At 38.3% G+C, this 19,887-nt stretch overlaps 1 protein-coding gene across 1 annotated transcript; it reads left to right on the plus strand.

Moving 5' to 3' along the window:
- Positions 1-669: 669 nt before the first annotated feature.
- NTS (neurotensin) lies at positions 670-14,577 on the plus strand. Its single transcript, XM_068936591.1, has 4 exons — positions 670-986; positions 5,143-5,204; positions 11,855-12,079; positions 14,205-14,577. The coding sequence occupies exons 1-4, from the start codon at positions 926-928 to the stop codon at positions 14,349-14,351; spliced, it is 495 nt and encodes a 164-aa protein (XP_068792692.1). The 5' UTR covers positions 670-925; the 3' UTR covers positions 14,352-14,577.
- The last annotated feature ends 5,310 nt before the right edge of the window (positions 14,578-19,887 follow it).

Raw genomic sequence — 19,887 nt, forward strand, 5'->3', positions numbered from 1 at the left:
TGAAGCCCGGGGTGCTGTTCACGAAGTCAGGTCCGTATTAGTTGCGGAGGGAAAAAATAAATAAATAAACAAACAAACAAACAAAACAAAACCCTACCGGTGTTGTGAAAATTCAACTGGAAAAAAAGTAAATTTTACGAGAAGGCCCTGTGGGAGCCCTCAGGCTGCCGACACAACAGCGGGCTGGGGCACGGCGTGCGCTTTCCCGCGCTGCTCCCCTCCGCCTCTCCGCGCTCACGGCGGCATCGCTTCACCCCGCGCACCCGCTGCCCTGGCTCGCTGCGCGCTTCCCCGAGCAACGGCGGAACCGGCGGTTCGGCGCTGCGCGCACTGCCCGCGCTTTCGCCACCGCTGCTTCCCGCCCCTCACCGCGCACCGGCTGCTCCAGCAACTACTTTAAAATATATAAATAAATAAAATAACGCTTTTCGGGGCCAGAGGAGCGGCGCCTTTCGGCACGACCCGTCCCCGGCGGCGCAGGGCAGCGGTGCGTGCGGGGCGACGGAGCCGCTGCGCGCTTCCTCCGCCTCCTCCCCCCCCCCCCCCCCCGCCCCGCCGCCGCCGCGGTGCTCCGCGCACCCCCGCGGGGCTCCGCGTGCGTCAGGCGGCGAATGGCGTCAGCGCCCCTCGGCGCGGAGCGGCGGCGGGGCCGGCCGCGACGGCGGGGGGGGGGGGGGAGGAGGAGGAGGAAGAGGAGGGAGGGCGCTTCCTCAGGAGGCGCTGGCAGCGCTGCCGTGACATCACCCCGCGGCTTATATAGTTGGGGAAGGGTCCGGGCGCCCCGCATGGTCCCGGCAGCCGCCCGCGGGAGGGAGCGGAGCGGAGCGGAGCTGCCGCGCGGTCTCTGTGTGTCTCTCTGTGTGTCTCTCTTGTCCGTCTCTCCCTAGGATTTATGGGCTTGCCCTGCTAGCGGCGGCGCGGCAGGATGAGAGCCCAGCTGGTGTGCGTGGCGCTGCTGGCCCTGGCCGCCTGCAGCCTCTGCTCAGGTAAGACCCCGCGCCGGGAGGGTCCCGCACCTGCGCAGCTCGGCTGGGCGAGCGCCGCTTTCGCCTCTTCTCCTCCCAACTCTCTCGGCCCAAGTTCCGCAGTCGGAGCTGAGGCGCAGCCGGCCCCTGCAGCGGGGCTGGAGACGAGCCGAGCTCACCTGGGGCTAACGCGGCTACGTCCAGCGGGTGCCAAGGGGCCGCCGCTGGTAACAGCCGTCCGGCCAGCATCCCTTCCTCTGCCGCTCCCCTAAGTTTCTGCCTTCGTATTGGCCATTCCTTCAGACAGCATCGAAGAGGGCATCAATACTTTGCTTGTTACTGTAGACTAGCCATAGAGAAACGTATCTCGGCATAGACCACTTAATTATACACGCTGCTACCTCATCTGTAATTTATTGAACACCTTCCACTTCCAAACTGTCATAGAAATTACAGTTTCTACAGCCCCTAAGAATACCTGCCATAATACACATCAACATGATTATATGTGCACTTCAGGTTTTACGTCAGACCCCTTTAGTTACCCTGAAGTACGGTTTAGGATTCTGGAAAAAATTGCTAGCAACTGTAAAATTATGGTCTGAAATGATGACAAAAAATGCTGAAGCAGATGCAGATCATGCAATAGGAATTTCAATATAAGTGTATTTTTATTCGAAGAATATATTTTTTTGAAACCTGAAAAAGAGGACTATGTATTAAAATGCATTGCTTGCGCCCTTGGAAAACGACACAGCTAAGTTTGTGTGTGTGTTCGTGTGTGTGTGTGTGTGTGTGCATGTGTGTATGACAAAAAAGACAGTTTAGTGGCAATTAAACATGTTCGTTTGTATACAGACACAGAACAGGTGTCAGAAACATAGATTTTGAAAGATAGGTTTCAAAACCCAATCTTACTAACTTGTGAATTACTTTAATTTTTAACTCCGCAAAATCTAGAAGAGTAAATATACAAGCAGCTTCAGGAGGATTCATGAGTTCATAATTGTCCTTTTAGATGAACATTTCTGCAGAAGAAAAAGGTAGCACACAACACTTGCATTTTATGTTCATCACAGTTCAAAAATAATTATTCTGTGTGTCTTAGAGAGCCCGTAATCTTAGTGGCAATGCTTAATATTTATCATTCCCTCCCCATATATGTAAAGCTTTTTTAAGTGAAGACATGGTTAATATTTTCAGAGAAGAGCATCCTACTCTACTGTTTGTAGAGCCTGACTGAAAGCCCATTAAAGGCAAAGATTTAAGTGGAAATTAAAATAAGCTCATAAAAAAGAAACCAAATTGTATATTTAATTGATATGATGTTTCATTTGCTTGAAAATTTGAAATTATATTTAAATGAGAAATACCATTGGAAGGGCTGAGTCAGTTTTAATTAATATGGACAATTATGTTGTAAAGAAAATGATCATTCAGTTTAATTTTCTTTTGAAAATGTTTGCCCTCAGGGGAAAGTGTGTTCTTGTGGAATTTAGCTATTCTTGCAGAATGCAAATGTGTGAATAGAAGCAATATTTCTTGTCAGTAAGTAGTGAATGATTAAGAGGACAGCAAAGTGTGTGGATTTTCTGCCGATATGAATAATAACATATAATCAGATGTTCTATTCAGTGCTTTCTGAGAGTCTGTTCTTGTTAATGCTTTTACCTCCTCTGCCTCTTTCATTCCTCTTTTATCTCTGCATGTGCTGCCTTCTGAATAGGCACCCAAGCTTTGCTTCCTTCTTCACTCTAGGAGTCTGGAACAGTCTCCTAAGTAATGTTCTCCAGACTGCTTAATCAAAACGTTTCTTAATACCTAACTATAAAGTGCAGCGTTCCACTTGCCCAGCCTTCTGCCATCCCCCCTGGCATTTCAAAACCAGGATGCTAACCGGACGCGCGTCCTTTCATTGTCCCCAGCTCGTAAGACCCAGGACATGCACCACAACTCAGGACGCCATCCCACATGGGCTGCTCCCCTATTCCCAGGAGCTGCTGCTATCACTGGTAAAAATTAGGCTGAGCAGATCTGGCACTACGTGTACAGCTTCTGTTAGTGGTCAAGCGTTTAAGAGATGAGGTAGCATTGTCAATAGGTAGTGCTGAAATGGAAAGCATTAAGCGAGAGAGAAGTTACTACTGACTTTCTGTAATACTGGTGTATTCAATATTTTCAATAGTGACCTCAATGCAAAAAGTAAGAGCGAGCAATTGTAGTGTTCTAGTAACACAAAGATGAACATGAGCATCAGTAGAGAGGAAGATTGTCGTAACACAGAGAAGTTTTTGATGACTTCAGTAATGAAAAGGGGAAGCAATGCAACAGTACAAAGTGTGGTAGCTTGGAAAATAATGGAAGTGTCTGTTAAAAACTCCATCTATAACAGAAGCACACTGACTGGGAGTGTTTGAGGAGATGTAGGACTTGGTCATCCTAGCTGACATCAGCCTTATGAGATACGAAGGTTTTTCAACCACAAAAGGCAAGCAAAATCCTAAAATGTGCCAGAGAGCTATTTCCTGTAGCTAGTGGTAAGCATTAAGGATTAAGGTAGTTAAGTCATGAGATTTCTTATCCGGAGTATACTGTACAATTATTCATATTACATCGGGCCCACAGGAAGGCCGTTCTGAGGACTTGGGGAATAGGTGGTCTATTATATGAAAGGAGACTAGGTGAGAGATAGAGTCTAATAGCTCTGGGCATAACCTTGCAGTGATGCATCTGTGTTGTTTCCAGGGGAATGACTTATGTCACAAAAGCTTGGGACGAAGGCACGGTGGTGTTGCGTTTGTTTGGTAACTTCCATATGAACATACCCTAAAAATATAAGCTAGGAAAGGCTGTAATATATATTAGCCATGAATAAATTTGTAATTAGAAAGAAATTAGGCTTGAAATGAGAAGATGATGAATAACCATTGATGCTTTGCAGGAATTCTCCAAAGAAGAAATGTGAAGGGAAAAAATAATCTTAATTATTAAGATGGAACAAGATCAATTTTTAAAAAAATACTATAATGATTGGCTTCCTATGCTAGCAGAAATCTGGTGCGGACTAGCATGGACTTATAAAAACGCCCCTTTCAGTCCCATATTCCTGTGGAAGTTAAGATACCATGATGATGACTCCTAAAATTAAGGAACAGGTGGAATCTCTCCACAGATTCTGTGGGAGAGTGTTACATCCTAATAACATGGATCATTTTAATGAAACAGAGATTTGACTTATATTAACATGGAATAGAGTTTACTTTAGCTTCGGTTTAAATATAAGTGTATTGTTTGAGTCTAGACTGCCTGTACTCTGGGGAAGACAAAGGCTAACTGGAACTTTATTTCAGCAGAATGTTTAACTGATTTCTGTATATAGCTTATCTTTGAGTTGTGATTGCTGTTACATTTTCAAAGCAACAGCTTTTCCTTGTGCTTCTGTGAAGCCCAAAGTAGAAATATTTTTGACTATGTTTTCTTTTTCAATAGTTACGTTTACCCTATTCACCAAATCACAGGTCTTGCGAATGCACTGAGCTATTAAAAGCCCATGGAATTAGTAAATGAAAATCCTAAGGATTTCATTTAGAATACTTTATTTTTTGTGTATACATTGCAAGAGCTTGTATGTCAAACTCTAGTCTATCTCAATCCCCTCATCAGTAAAATTATTCTTAATTTATCCAAGAGTAATTGAAACTAAATTTTGTCAAGTACTCATAACTAGCATTCATCTAATTTCTTAGTTGCTACTTAAGGAATATTCTTTAAAATAAATATTTAAAATCTTCATCTAAAGTTAGAAAAGGTGGTAAATAGTAATTATGAAAATCATACTAATTTTTATTGAAAAATGTCAGGACAGTTTTTTTTAATGAAATGACTGCAGATTTGTGGGCCTTTCTAACAGTGAATTGAAATTCCCGAATCTTTTTACTCACTTCAATAAGCTTTATCAAGCTTTAAAAAGGCAATGATTTCCATTTTAAAATAATGGTTTTATCTTATGCTGTAATTACCTAAAGCCTCTTCACAGTCAGTCCCTTTAGATCACATTGCTACGCTTTTGTCTATTATTCATTTCAAAATCATTGATGTGCTTGAATTCTGTGCGCTGAATTCAAATGTCTGTGATTTATGATAAAATAATAAACCTATGTTTCTTATTTATTCCCAGATTCAGAAGAGGAAATGAAAGCGTTAGAAGCAGATTTATTGACCAATATGTATACATCAAAGGTAATTATTTTTCCTCCTTTAGCTGACAGGCAGAGAGCAAATAAATTCTCATTACAAACCTAGAAGTCTTTGCACAAAGTAATAACCTGTGGTCTAGACCTAAAAGTTCAGTGCTAGACATTACTTGGGTACAAAATTTTCTTCAGTTCAAAGGAAATTTAAAGGTGTTGATATGACACACAAAAAGTGTCCCTCACTCCTAACACTGGTACTTTCATTAAACTGTCAAAACTGTGTTATGTGTAGAGATGTAAAGTTATATGAGGAAATGTGTTTCCAATAGGATTACGTCTGATGAAAGCTAAATTAACCTTGAGTCAAATCCATAGGTGAAATTTTTATGCAGAACTTTTTCTATATGCATGTAAAATTAATAGTCGTAAAACAAAAGCTGTTACTACATATGCTGATTTTGGTTTAGGAATTTCTTCATAGAATTAGTACAAGAACATGGGGACATGACTATGAAACGATGAATCTGATAAGCATTTCCTTGACAAGAGACCAAACTGTAAGCCATGTACATGTTGTTTATTACAAACAGACAAAAGTTCAGTTGCAAGCTCATATGCACGTGAGTGAAGCAGCAAGTGTTGAACATATGTATTGGACAGGCTGACAGAGAAACACTTTCTCAACACTTCTATTTTCCACAAACGAACTAAGAAATATGTGCTTGTCTAACATTTCTTCAGCAACGTATTAAAAAATAAACCCGGAAAAAGTTTTAAGGGCTTAAGGTGGAATGCTTTAACACTTTGTTCTTGTGATGTTCAGCTGTTGCTTAATTTCAGTGGAAAATGAAATTACATTTTTATGACAATTAAAAAAAAAAAAGAAAAGAATTTTCTAAGTCAATGACTAGATGAAGGTTAAGGATAAAGCCTGCCTGGAAGATTTCTTCTATATTTTTGACATTTCCTTGTATATGAACATTTTTGCAGTATCCTTTGAATAGCCTAGAATAAGAAATCAGCCTGGAAGAGATGATGTTTTGATCTTGTGTGGTAGTTCTTAGGTTCTCATGTTCTTTACTCGGATGGTATTTGGCCTTAGATGCCAAACAAACCTGTTTGCCACTTGCTTCTCTAATGTGGAGAAAGATTTAAGAGAGATTCTTTTCCAGAGACAAATTTACATGTTGGGGGCTGACAAAAATAGTTCTTCCTCTGAGTGCCTAGCTTAATATGCCCTGAGAGAAAATCCTGAAGCTAGTGGTATTTTTGCTACTGACTTTAGTGGAATTGTGGCTCCAGCTTCCACTTCTATCTCTTCTTCTCTCTCAGCACACAGCACAATCTCTGAACAAGTTTCGTGTCAGATAACTAAAAGTGCAAAAATGTAGTATTTTTACACTATTACATATTGTATTGAATCAGGTGATTTGCTGTTTGACCTGCAAATGGTATAGATGATAGGTTGTGACACCTGAAGTTGATAGAAGCAGTAGATAGATGGTAGAGACATCATTGTTTTAATTCTGGGTGATAACATTTTTAATCTCCATTTAGTATTCATTCGTGTAACATATAGTGTTTCTTGACATCAAAGTGAGGCATAGTGGAACCACTAAAAGTGTATATAATGCTGTGCCTGAACGGGATGTGCCACTGTTTCATTCCTTACTGAAATGACAAATTCTTTTTCATTTTTTCTGTTGCCGTCTGCTGACTGTGCCTGAAAGGGATGTGCCACTGTTTCATTCATTACTGAAATGACAAATTCTTTTTCATTTTTTCTGTTGCCGTCTGCTGGTTTGTAACCTTCATTAGAACAAAACTATGTTTCTGCTAACCACGTAGAGATGTACTGGATATGTGAGAGACAAATCTAGGGATGGTACATATAAATGGACTGTTGTGTGCCTGAGATCTGGTTCCAGTTGAGGGCAATTACTGTTAAACTGTGTTCGTTGTCTTTGACATGGACTTGGTAATCCACATCAGGGAAATGCAGCCAATTTAGATGAACTTTACGGTTCGCGCCTCTCAGATTGGGGGGACAAACAAACAAACAAACAAACAAACATAGTTATGAAAGCCCAGATCTAAAAATACAGCCAAGTGGATTATTATTGTCATTCCTGGTATGTGCCTGAAAATTCTTCATGAGTGGGCATTTGTGAAGTACGGTATCAAGACTATAGCAGGTGTTCTGAACTGAAGCGCTCATCTTTTGCAGCATTCAGAAGTCTATCCAACACTATGGAAGGGGTTACCATATGGATGCTTTTAACTTCACAGACTGTTGTCCAGTGTCTGATGATCTTTTTAAAACTACTCTTTAGAGTCATCCATATGCTGAAACACTCTCTGTCCCCATGCTTACCGTGACATGTCTTCAACATTTAATACAGTCTATCACCCTTCCCTGCTCTTACATCTCGAAGAAGATAAAAGGCTCATACATGTCCCTAAAATATTTTATTTGTCTTTTCTCTAAGATAAAATCCAAAGAGCTGTTTGGAAGATCTGATAAGACAACACAGTCTGAATTGTCTCAAATACACAGACAACTGTCTGTTATCTCTCTCTTTTGCATCGTATAACTAGCTCTATTCCCACCTCCCAAAATTCTCAGCTGAGCTAAAATAAGATAATGTTAGCCAAAAGAAAAAAAGAAAAAAAAAAAGGAAAAGTTTATTTGAAGGACATCATCACTAGAATATGCTCTGCCTTTGGGATCCCTACTCTCATATTAAATTAGCCTGAAATCTTGGACCCTTTCAGTTTCTTATAGTTCCAGGATGCCTATTCCTGACTGGATATATCTAGTCTACCTTATCAGACACAGACGAGGTTACAGCTGTCTAATAGCTCCTGGCTTCCTGACTCATTCATTGTATACAAATTCATTATATTTACCGGCATGAGTATATACCATGGGAGAAGTTCTACTGTAACAGAACTCAATACTATATCTACTTAAAGACAGATAATACTTTATTATTATTTTTATTGTCACATTCCGAGCAAAATTCAGCTACCATTCTGAAAAGGAACCATAGCAGCACATACGTGGAGACAATGCAGACCTGCTGAACTCATATAGCTTATACTGCTGAATGTTCCACATAGGCGCCAGAGTATTGCCAAAGTTATCTGAGCACCCTTTATGTCATTACCTGTGGTGGAAAAAGAAGTGGACCCCTCCCGTCTTATTATGTATAGAGGAATTCATGAAACAAAACTAAGTACAAGACAGTGCACTAGGAAAGGCACCATAAGAAGCCTTCTGTTCTCTGCATTATGGTAACTCTAGCATTTGATAAGCAAAGTCAAAGTGTTTTACCCATCCCTTAGTTACCTTGGATTTTACATGACTATGACTCTGTGTTTCATCTGCTTTCGCTACATAAAGACAAAAATATAAAAAGCAGATAACTTTTTTTCTAAATTTTTTAACATTTGGGAAGTATTATTTTAACACAAAATATATTAATACACAAACTATGTTAATAAAGTATCAAGGGGTTTCATTCAGCCAGAAAGGGAAAGGAAAAGGTAGTATGTATGTTATAACTTGGAATTCTCTTTAGTCTTTCCTTGGTCAAATCAGTTTGTCAAAGCAGGGTATGTTATTCTCCAGCTCATTACAGTTTCTTTGTCCAGTACAAATTATCTTTCAAAACATATAAAAGGTGTGGGAAGCCGGATTACTGAGTCTCATTTCAGGAGAATGTTCATCAGTGGAAACAGATGTATCATATTCACTTCATGAATTCTTCCGCATTAATAATTTTTAAGTTCAGATTCATACCGCAGTCTCTTTTGTTCTGTCAAATCCCTCCTAGGATTTTTTCAAGTTAATCTTCAAAAAATTAGTTCCATCTCAGATACAGGTTTCTTGAGCTCTTGCATAGTTGTTTTCTCGAAACATATCTTGAACAATTGTAGTTGGTATTGCTTATTCCTGTGTGGAAAATATGTCACATATTGAAAAAGAACCTGAGTATTTGTGGTATAGTCATCTAAAATGGTATTTTTGCAGACTGCTTTAGATATTCACGAATGAGATTTCACATAACCTATACAACAGAGCTGCCTGATTTTAATCCTTACTATAATAATGAAATAGGGTAGAACCGTAACACAGCTGATCTGTTCAGTGTCTGGACATGACCTGGAGTGCTACATGTTCAGTTAAGAAATTATTTCACTCTTGACTAAAATTCTTAAAGCATTACAGGCTCATTCTGAGAGCTGGCAGCCGTGCAAGTCAGAAGTAGGTGCGTCCAAGTAAAAACACTTTGAAGCGATATATGCGTGGTATTAGCGGCAATTATGCATTACTGCAGACAGCACTGCAGACAGCATTGCAAGGTCTGATTATTAGATTTTTTAACCCAATTTAGTAAGTAACTGCTATGATAAATTTCACCTAACCGGAGGTTGCTATTTAGGTATTTTACTAATATATACAGAAAAGTTCTTTTAAACAAATACATGTATCAGGCTAATGTAAAGTAGTAACTTCAGTTAAAAGAGTCTATAAATTATGTAGGAAAGCCTAAGAAATTTCCCAGTCCGCTCCTCTTCTCTACAAATTCCTATCCACCTGAATAATCTGAGTTTTAACCTGGAACGCTCACTTGCTCATGTGGCACTACTTCCAAATCTAATTCTTTATTGCAAGTTAGCTAGAGAAGTGCTAACTCACATTTGTTTCATATACAAAAGGCTTGAGAAGTGCATTGGAAAAGCTTCCTCATTTGGCAGGAAAAAATCCATATTTTTATATTTCACACATATTTTAAAACATGCCAGAGATCTTGAAATTGCTCTTTTTGCTAATTTAACTTCTGTTAATTAAGTTAGGTATTCTGTAAAGAGGTTAATTTTGTTTTGAACCTGTCACATCTTTTCAAATAATTCAACAAGCTAATTGCGGCCTCTGGAGGGGACAACAGATAAGCCCAATGTAAACAATGCAGAAAAAATGTCAAGCTTCTGAATAAAATTTACGATATATTTTCTTCTTACCCTCAAAACAAAATACCCTTTTTTGAGCCATGGTGTCAGGAGTCTGAGAATGCATGGTGGTTTTATTAAAAGGCTAAATTACTGTCATTTAGAAACCCATGTATGTATTGGAGTAAAGATTATGGTCGGAAGGGAATTATTTGTAAGTAATGCTATTACTGATGTCAGTTTTTCTTGTTTCTTCCTCACTCTTCTGTATTTTCTTTCTCTTCCCTCATAAATAGTAAATAATGACCAATGTGCATAAATCTTACATACCATATGTCTTTGTTAGGAAGGTGCCTTAAAGAAACACCAGACTGTAGGGCTTTGATTGACCAGCTAAGTAAATATCACATCCACACTCTTTTTTAATGATGTTATCAGTAAGTAAAAGGTAATGTCTATATTACTGAAATACATGTATATGACTGTCATCCAGGAAAAGAAACAACAACCACATTTCAGTTCACAGGTAAAGTGTGAGCCTGAAGGGCACAGCAGGGGAACTCTTGCCAGTTACAAACAGGAATTTACCATTTGGCTTTTGATTGGAGTTTACTGTGTCACCAGTTCAAGTTTAAGAAAACTAATTTCTGTACTCATCAACAAGAGGAATAAAATTTGAAAGAGATAATAGTGGGAGAACCAAGAAAATGGCAAAGCAAGATAAGCATGAAAACAACGAAGGAGGTGGGAATTAGGTTTTCCACTTGATTTTTTTCTAGTGATAATCAAAGCTAAATAAAACTACTGCTCCAACTGCTTGGAAAAAAAGATATCTATGGAAAAGTACAAATATTTCTTCTGAGCATTTTCCAAAGGAAAATTTTTGGATTTTTTGTTTGAAAAGCTATTTTCTGTTTTTTAAGATGGTTTAAAAGTTAAATAGTCCCTAAAGAAGGCAAGTTAGTTATTGGATCAAGCCAAATTTGAGTCAAACCATGGTGAAATTTCTCAGTTTAGTTCTGTCCTTCTGTAACACCTCTGAACATGTCCGTTAGAGACCACCCAAATACAACTGGTCTCAATTTTTCAGTGCAGCCATCAATCAGAAATGCGTATTTGCACAGCTTTGCTCCATCTTCATCTAAGACCTTAGATTCTCATCTCTCAGCCTTATTACTCTCCAGGATCCAGAACTCCCGGGGCTTACAGATTCCATAACTTCAGACCCAGCCTCATCAGACAGATTGCCCTGAAGCAGGGACTCCATTCCTTTTCTCAGGGACTTTTGAAATGACTGGCATTTGTTCTGAGCTGGGGAGGAGTGCCTAGTTAACCACAGGCATCTAGCTTGGAATCCAGTACTGGGAATTTATCCAGTATGCTTGAATCGTTGTCCTCATTTACACCTGTGAATTTATATTATATTCATTTCCATCAGTGCTTTTGCTTGCACCTGTGCAATGAATATGAAATGCTGCCATTCTAGTTTGGTTGAGCTTTACTTTTTCATCCTGCATATCTAGCTTGGGGGGTAAGGCAGTGGGGAAGCAGACTCTGTACGTTTAATAAATGAGTTGTCCTAATTTCAGCAGTCTCTAATTATTAACTTAAAGTTGGGCAGATGAAAAGGACTTCAAACAAACAAACTTGCTCCTACCAAAATGTTTGACCATCCTACATTATTACTAAAAACAAAACAAAAATTGCAAAGCATTAACTAATGGACATTTGTATTTTCAGATTAACAGAGCAAAACTTCCTTACTGGAAAATGACTCTGCTAAATGCCTGCAATCTTATCAACAACATAAACAATCAAGTGGGGGAAACAGCAGAGGTAGATGAAGAAGATCTCATTTCAGGAAGACAGTTTCCCGCTGCTCTGGATGGCTTCAGCTTGGAAGCAATGCTGACAGTATATCAACTCCAGAAAGTTTGCCACAGCAGAGCCTTTCAGCATTGGGAGGTAAAATAAATGGTGACAGATAATGTTTCAACTACTATTACGCTCTTAGACTCTATTTTTCTAGTTATCTTTTAAAATTCATATCCTGTGGGTTTTTCCAAATCTCAGGTGTTCTCGGCTTAAGTCACCCCTCCTCACATTATTCAAGCTTTCTTTCTCTTGTTAGCTTGTTGATACTCTCTATTATGTCTAACAAGGTCTTATCAAAAGGGTTGTGAGTTAATGTAGACTCTGAAGAGCGGAGTGCCTCTTTTGGATGAAGACCAACAGATAAATGTGAAATATTCTTAACTACATTATTTCTCTGCCCTTTGTAACCATTCCAAAGAACCAAACACAAGAAAATGAGCGCTGGGCCAGAACACAAAGTTAATATCTGCTTAATAGGAGAGGAACGACTGCAGATTTATTCAGACAAAACTAAATATAGGCAGGGTTTGTAAAAATTATTTCAAGGACTTAAAGCAAACTGGATTCAAAATGCATGGACGTATGTACAAGTATACTAATAATTTTACTGGGTAGCCTGGGCTCCATAACACTGCTAGGAAACCAGCAGCAGGGCAACTCCTGCTTCTCTGTTCCCCTGCGCCTTAAGAGGACCTTGAAAGTTGGCATAGTGTGTCTATGAGCTCATTGGTTGCAAACAGTGCTTTATAGTCTATCTGTGGTGTTTATCTTACTGTTATGATCGCACAGAGGCACGCTGAGTAGAATCCACTTGCACTGCTGCATATTGCATTAGGAATTGGTTTGGGTAGGGATAGAAAGTTATCATACCACTACCTACTTTCCAGTAAACAATTTCTTCAGCTATACCAGGCTCATAGACAGTCTACTAAATCTTCATCACTTTTGTTTGCTGAACCATAGCTCTGTATTTGAAGGCTTCTTTCTCAATACTTTGTATTTGATGGGATTGTCCATGCAAAAGACGGCAAGATCTTTGAGAACCTAATTTTTCTGAGGATCCTCTTCATCAGTGCATTTAATGCTGAAAAGGAGATGCAATCGTCCTGACCGTACACAACAGTGCATATGACTTAATCATAGTTCCTTACTTTGCAGTCCCATCACCTTTCATGATAGTTGGAAGCATCACTTTCAACAGTAGGATGCAGTAGCACGTGAAGTTTAATAAGTAATAATATTCCTCTCTCAGCTTAGGAGTAAAGTTACGCAGTACAAAGATTGATACAACAAAAGGAGACGGGATGGAGCCAAAGGGAAAGAGACTGAAGAAGGCTTAAAACAAACAATAAATGTAATAAGACAAGTTCTTGTGATCTTATTCGTCTAGGATTGGCTCCAAGTCTGTTGAAACCATGAGTCTTTCCATTCATTTCAATGAAGAGTTTAGATGACTACTCATTTATTGAGTAATTGAGTGAGTAATAGAGTTTGATTGTTTAGGGAAACACTGAGGTGAGTATAAAAATGGTTTTAGTTTAATGCCTTTCAATTAGGCAATAAGATTCTATTTGACCATCTAAGAATGCAGTAATGGAATGGATGAACTCTTAATAGATAAACCAAGAACTAATCTGAGACAGTGCTTTGAAAACGGCAAATAAAATTCAAAACACAGTTACATAACATATTTTGATTGACAAAACTTTGAATTTCTTGTGCGTTTTAAAATTTTTTATTTATTTTGCACATTTTTGATTTTTCAGTTGAAGGAAGTTGCAAATAACAGCTACTGGTCAAAAGCTGAAGTCAGCAAGCAGTGGGTGTTTTAGGATTTTTTTAAGCTAAATTAAAGTTTATAGAATGGCAGTTGTTAGGAAGCTTTCACTAAAGTTTGAGTTCTTGTCCAAGGAGAGCATACCAGTTTCTTCTCTTTCACCAGTGTTGGTGATAACCAACACTCTCATTGATATCAGTGGAATTTATCACTTCTGTAGGACTCAGGTTATCTTTAGCCTGATCTTAGTTCAGTGTTCGGGGGGGATTTTGTTTTGTTTTGCTTTGCTTTTGTTGTTGAAGCTATTATGGTAAAAGAAGTGTTTCCTTATGGGAGATGCTAAGACAAATTTATAAAACTCTCTAGGAATTGTTAATTTTTATTACCAAAAAAACCCAAAACCTCAGATACCATCATGTCTCTTCTTACATCCGACAGTTACTTCAGCAAGATGCTTTTGATCTAGAGAATTCAAGCCAAGATAAGGAAATAATGAAGAGAAAAAATCCCTATATTCTGAAACGACAACTACATGTGAACAAAGCTAGAAGACCATACATACTCAAGAGAAGTTCATATTACTGATGCAGCAGAAGAAAACTATGTATATTTAGTTTATAGGTAACTGTGCGTTATGGTTATCTTATTTAAATCTAAAATCATACTTGTGTGAAAATATACTATGGAAAATCATCAAGATGATAACATAACTGTGTCTTTTTTTGCAATTGTTGTTTCTTGAATGTGATTTTTTCCTACTTGAGATTAATTGGACCAATACATTTGCAAATAAATCTAGTTTCTAAGCATGATGTATTGTACACAACTGAGATTTCAATATATTTGTTACAATATAGTACTCTTTATCTGTTTTATAAAGCACACCAACATACACCAGTGGTATCACTGGAAAAGTCACAGCACTAATTCAGTTATATGAGAAATATAAACATTCTGAAAAAAAGATTTAGAAGAGGAACTAATGTTAGAACATTTGAAACTTGCTATTGAAAGGCATTTCCCTTCCCTCCCGCTAAAAAAATTAGAATAAAAACAGGCAGTTTCAGGAGTTAAAGACAGCCTTGCAAGTCCACCCAAAGGTGAAGATCCCAGCATGGAAAAAAGAGTTTACAAGCCATAAAAACTCTGGTGCCATCTGAGAGTCGCACGTTTTCCAGCTCTGTGTCTTGAATCCCTACACCAGTCTTGAACTCTCAAGACTCCTAGGCTCTGGTCTGGAAGAAGACAGTCTGAAAAAACTGAGGGACACAAAAACAGTCAGAGTAGGTAGATAGTCATGATCTCGAAGGCAAGAAAGGGGAACAAACATGCTCTTTTGAAACCCTGAAAAGTTTTCTGTTTGAGATATTTCCTCACAGCATTTCTGCTTTAACAGATTGCTAGAAAAAAAATACAAAAATTCCAACCTTCTCATAGATCAGATTTTCTGTCGATTATTATTAAGCATATGCAGGGATATGCATATAAAAAACATGTCCATATCGATGGTTATACTAACTTTGCTACATGGGAGGGATGATTTTGTACTGTGAAATGTATTTTCATTACATTAAAGCTAATCCTACTTCCCTTCTCACTGCAAATGTTATTAATCAGTTTATTTGTTAAATAGCCACTGAATGCATGCATTCACAAGATGTAACTGAGCATGCACTAATTACTATAATAATCATTATGATTAAAAACCAGCAAAGTACTTAAGCACATTAGATCTCAGTGGTTTAAAGGCTTAATGTGTTTAAGGGCTTTCCTTAAATAAGATTCCAGTAGATTCAGAGCCCTTTAATTTTTTAATGAAACTGTTGTAGAATTAGACTGGAGACACACTCTGCACTCAAGTAGCTAAGAAACACTCCTCTTTCCTACCACACTACAAGCTTCATAGTCCTACTATGGACACTTTAAATTCTAAATTACCTGCTGATCTGAAATAACAAAGCAGAACAGAGTTTGTTCAAAAATTCGCTGCTATTAAAATATGAGAAAAAATAGAGACTTCAGCACACCATTTACTAGGCAATATGAACACACACACACACAAAAATAAATAGGCTACCGTTATCTATTTCTCTGCATGTTCAGTTTGAGTATAGGAATTAAAAGAACGTAGGATAGGGTAATAGGAGTATTTTCTGAGAAAGAATGTTAAAATTAAAAAAAAATGCAGGCATCCATATTTCATTTTGCAGATGATTTAGATATTCAGGGTGATGGCTGAAGGATCTCATATGATATTGTTTAAGTGTTCCACTCTTGTCTAGTGCTCCACCCTTTAATTCAAAATTACCCTGAAAGTGACTGTGTGCTGGTTCCTTGCGATGCAGAGTTAACTGATTAGCCAGGTTTACTGATTGAAAATGGCTTAAAATAATCAATTTACTTTCATTAGACTGTGAATCTGGTCTGTGACTGTGTGTCACTGAAGGAGACATATCTTAAAGTATGGTAGGAAGTTAAGTTGTCCCCCAGCCTGTGATGGAGATGTTCAGGGAGCTGACGGGGGAGTGAGCCATCTAGAGTGAGAGAAAGTCCTCACTAGACAAGGAAGCAGAATGCGTAATTGTGGAACGGTCAGTAAAGATACAAAAGCTAGAGCTGATAATTCAGGTTAAAATGCAATCATTGCTGAAAAACAAGTACGATAGCATAAACACGTTGGGAATACACACAAACTATACTGTTAACCCAGATAAACAACGTAGTATAGGGGCATTTTGATGTCTGAGGGACCCTCATTGTCTTGAAACCTCCTTTAACTTTTAGCTTTTCCACCTCCTGTTGACCTCGTTGCTGTCAATTGCAGCCGTTCTTCAGCCCTCCTTGTGGATGATAGCTGCAAAAAATAGGCAGGCTTACACATACTTGCCTCTATGTAGCATATTCCTTCAGTGGGATCCTTAGGGTATGTGTCTTGGCTCTGCCTGTGCAGTGCCTGCAAAATCAACACTGTATTTGCAACAGCTATGGGTGCTGAATGAAATTCAGGTCAGAGAAGCTGCCCACAATATGTAAAGCTTTGTACATTCAGACAGCTTTTTTCTTTTTTTCCTCCCAATTCATCGTTGTCTTAAGTTTAAAAATGTTGTTCTGAAGGCCATTAACTCAGATTGTCATCTTGGCTTTTAGAAATATCTCTTGAAATGGACAGTGTCTTTTTTTAAAAGGCAATTGCTGAGAGATTTGCTGCCTTTGTCTGCACAGAGGAGGCATTTCTTCTACATAGTCCATTGCTGATGTTCATATGAAGATGATATAATGAAGATGAATAGATGCATAATTATGCCACTTATTCACCTACTTTATGTTTAATTCTTTCTTATACTCCTTGAATATTGGATATTTTCATCTGGAGAAGTTGCATAGACCTCTCAGCTATTTCTAATGTAGAATTAAAATTAACAGATATTTAAATTGATTTGATATGATATTTTTTGAATTATTATTCTCTATAGTCTCACAAAGCCCCTATGCATGAAAAGCAAAGCATAGAAAAAAGAACACTTTTCTAACCTCTAAAGAATATGCTTGTTAGTCATGCTTTAAAAGGAACCAGATTAGAAAGTAGTATTTATTGTTCTCAAGTTTTAATATGTGGGGATAAAATAAGTCTTCAGCTTTCTTGAGTCTTGCTTGTGACATATTATAATATTTGCTGTTTTCAGTCTTTTGTAATATAGGTCTAAACTATGTTGTAAGTTGTTGGGAAGAGTTTATGGCTGAGCTGTAAACAGAGTGGATGGATTGTGGAGTTTTGCAGATTAAAAGAGACAAGTGATTTAATTTTGCAATCTATGATTGTTGCTGTGGCTCATACTCTGCTCTTACCTAACCCACCCTGAGTCATTATAACCTGGTTGTGATCTCTACTCTCCCAAGATTAATTTTCAGTTTGCACCATGCTGTATCAAATTGAAAATAGAAGCCACCACTATAATGCTTGCGTATAGGAGGGCAGAAACAGGAGTAAGTCCTTTTGAAGTTCTCCAGGGTTCCAGGCTGATCAGTGATGTTCTCCCCATCCAAAATGTTAGACTGACTAAAAGCAGTCACAAAACAACTGTTGCAGAAGATCTGCAAGATAAACGATCCTGACCCCTTAGAGCTGATTATAGAGCCAGAGCTCGTAAGTTGCTCCCTCTTGGAAGCAACAGAAGCGGAAGGAAGGTTCGATCTCCATAAAGAACCCGGCAGCAAGATTTTCAGACTCAAGCATTCAAAATCCATGAGTGAGGCTGCAAAAACTGTAAACTTGAATAAAATTTCCTGACATTTAAATAAATTAATAAGTGGATGTTGAGTGATTTTTAGTTCCCTCTGTTTACTGTGCTGCCAGGGTGCATCAGATGCACGTTTTCAAGCTGTGTCAGCACTAAGAAGAGCTAAACATGGGCGGTTTCTTTTTGTTTTAAGCATTACTATTGAAAATTGGCGTTGTTATCCAGTCTCTTGAATATAGGAGTTGGCATTTTAAGATTCACACAAAAAATACAGTGTTGACGATCAGATTTCAAACACTGCCAAACCCAGGGTACTTGGATGGTTCTGAGAGGCCCACTAGTCAGACTGTGAACTAAAAAGAGCTTCATGGTACCTCATTAGCAGACAAACTCTGGCTAGCTACAATTGATGACTCCTCTGAAACAGAGATTTGGAAAATGGCAGGTATTCAGGGGCTTCTGGGAGGGGCGTTCACTATTAAAAAGTATAAAGCTTTCAGGAGCAGCTAGCTGCCCAACTAAGGCTTGGTATTTCCACATAGATGAAAGCAAATATCTGTCTCAGGATTCTCCTCAGACCTCCTCTTACAGAGGGAGAAAGTGGGACTACGTATAATTACATTGAAATTACTAAGGGACCACAGCATTTCTCTGTTGGAGCTCTAATGGGCCAGGCTGTTTTGACTCAGAAGTTACAGCCCGACGTTAGCCTAGAACTGTTTTCAAGGTACTAAGCTCAGTTCAGAGACATGAAAGTTGCACTAGGAATGGTTTTATCTATTTTACTCTTAAAGTACGATGGTAGGAATGTTTTGCGGAGTGTGTTTCTCTTGTATCTACAAAAGGGGCATCTCAGACAGTCTTTCCTTGCTTTCATAAATGCCTGCAAGCAGCCTGAGCACAACTGTCTAGATATAGCATATATTGTTAATATGATATTAACAATATATGAATGAAAAAACTGCTGGGTTTATGTATGTCAGTGAATCTTATTGTAAGAACGGTTTTGAGACATCTCCAAAGAAAATCTTGACACTATTATTGCGGTATTTTTCTGATTCATCTTCTGAAAATCCAAGCTACTTAACAGGTTTTTGTAATCTTAAAATTTAGATTTTTTTTAATATAAATCTTTTTTCTTTTCCAGAAATATTTAATTCAAGGCCTAAAAAAAATGTGTACCACAAAAAAGGAATTAGTTTGTGGTATGTCAAGCATTGTTTTTTAAAGAAAGTTGTCCATGGAGCAATGTGACTTGGAAATCATTTTTTTCTCTGGACTGAATGATGTGTAGTTCCTCAAAAAATTGTTTCAAAACCCATAATGCTTGTATGAAGTTACAGATATCTATTCCTTATGATTAAAAAAAAAATCCTTCAAAAAAAGTAAATAAAATTTCCTACTTTATAGCAGGTATAGAGAAAGTCTTACAAATATTTTATTTATTAATTCTTTAATGAGTGGAAATCTCTTTGTGTGTGTGTGTGTGTGTGTCTGTGTGTCTGTGTGTGTCTGTGTGTGTGTGTATGTGTGTGTGTGTGTGTGTGTGTGTGGTTTTTGTGTGTGTGTGTATGTATGCATTAACAAATTCTTAGAGGAGCTGTATAACCCATACACTGCAATTGTTGTATTTTAGTGTCTTATTTCCTGATCTTTTAAATGAAGAGCTGTTTGGAACTAGCAACAGGCCATCTAATCTGTTCAAAAAGTAGGAATCAAAGGAATAACAGAGCAAGTGGAACAAAAGCATCCGTGTACGTGCTCAGAAATGGATAAATATATTTAAATTATTCCAAATTTGCAGCCAATAAAATATAATTTATGAGGCTATGTGACTGCAGGATACTATGGTGCCATAGCACTCTCAGAGTTTGCTGCAGAAA

This window comes from Struthio camelus, chromosome 1, assembly GCF_040807025.1.
Source record: "Struthio camelus isolate bStrCam1 chromosome 1, bStrCam1.hap1, whole genome shotgun sequence".
In the NCBI taxonomy this organism is placed as follows: domain Eukaryota; kingdom Metazoa; phylum Chordata; class Aves; order Struthioniformes; family Struthionidae; genus Struthio; species Struthio camelus.

Excerpts from the sequence above, each read along its gene's own strand:
- NTS (XM_068936591.1), top strand. The coding sequence starts at position 926 with ATGAGAGCCCAGCTGGTGTGCGTGGCGCTGCTGGCCCTGGCCGCCTGC. Across the intron at positions 987-5,142 it reads CGCCTGCAGCCTCTGCTCAG|ATTCAGAAGAGGAAATGAAA; the intron begins GTAAGACCCCGC and ends ATTTATTCCCAG. Across the intron at positions 12,080-14,204 it reads GAGCCTTTCAGCATTGGGAG|TTACTTCAGCAAGATGCTTT; the intron begins GTAAAATAAATG and ends TACATCCGACAG.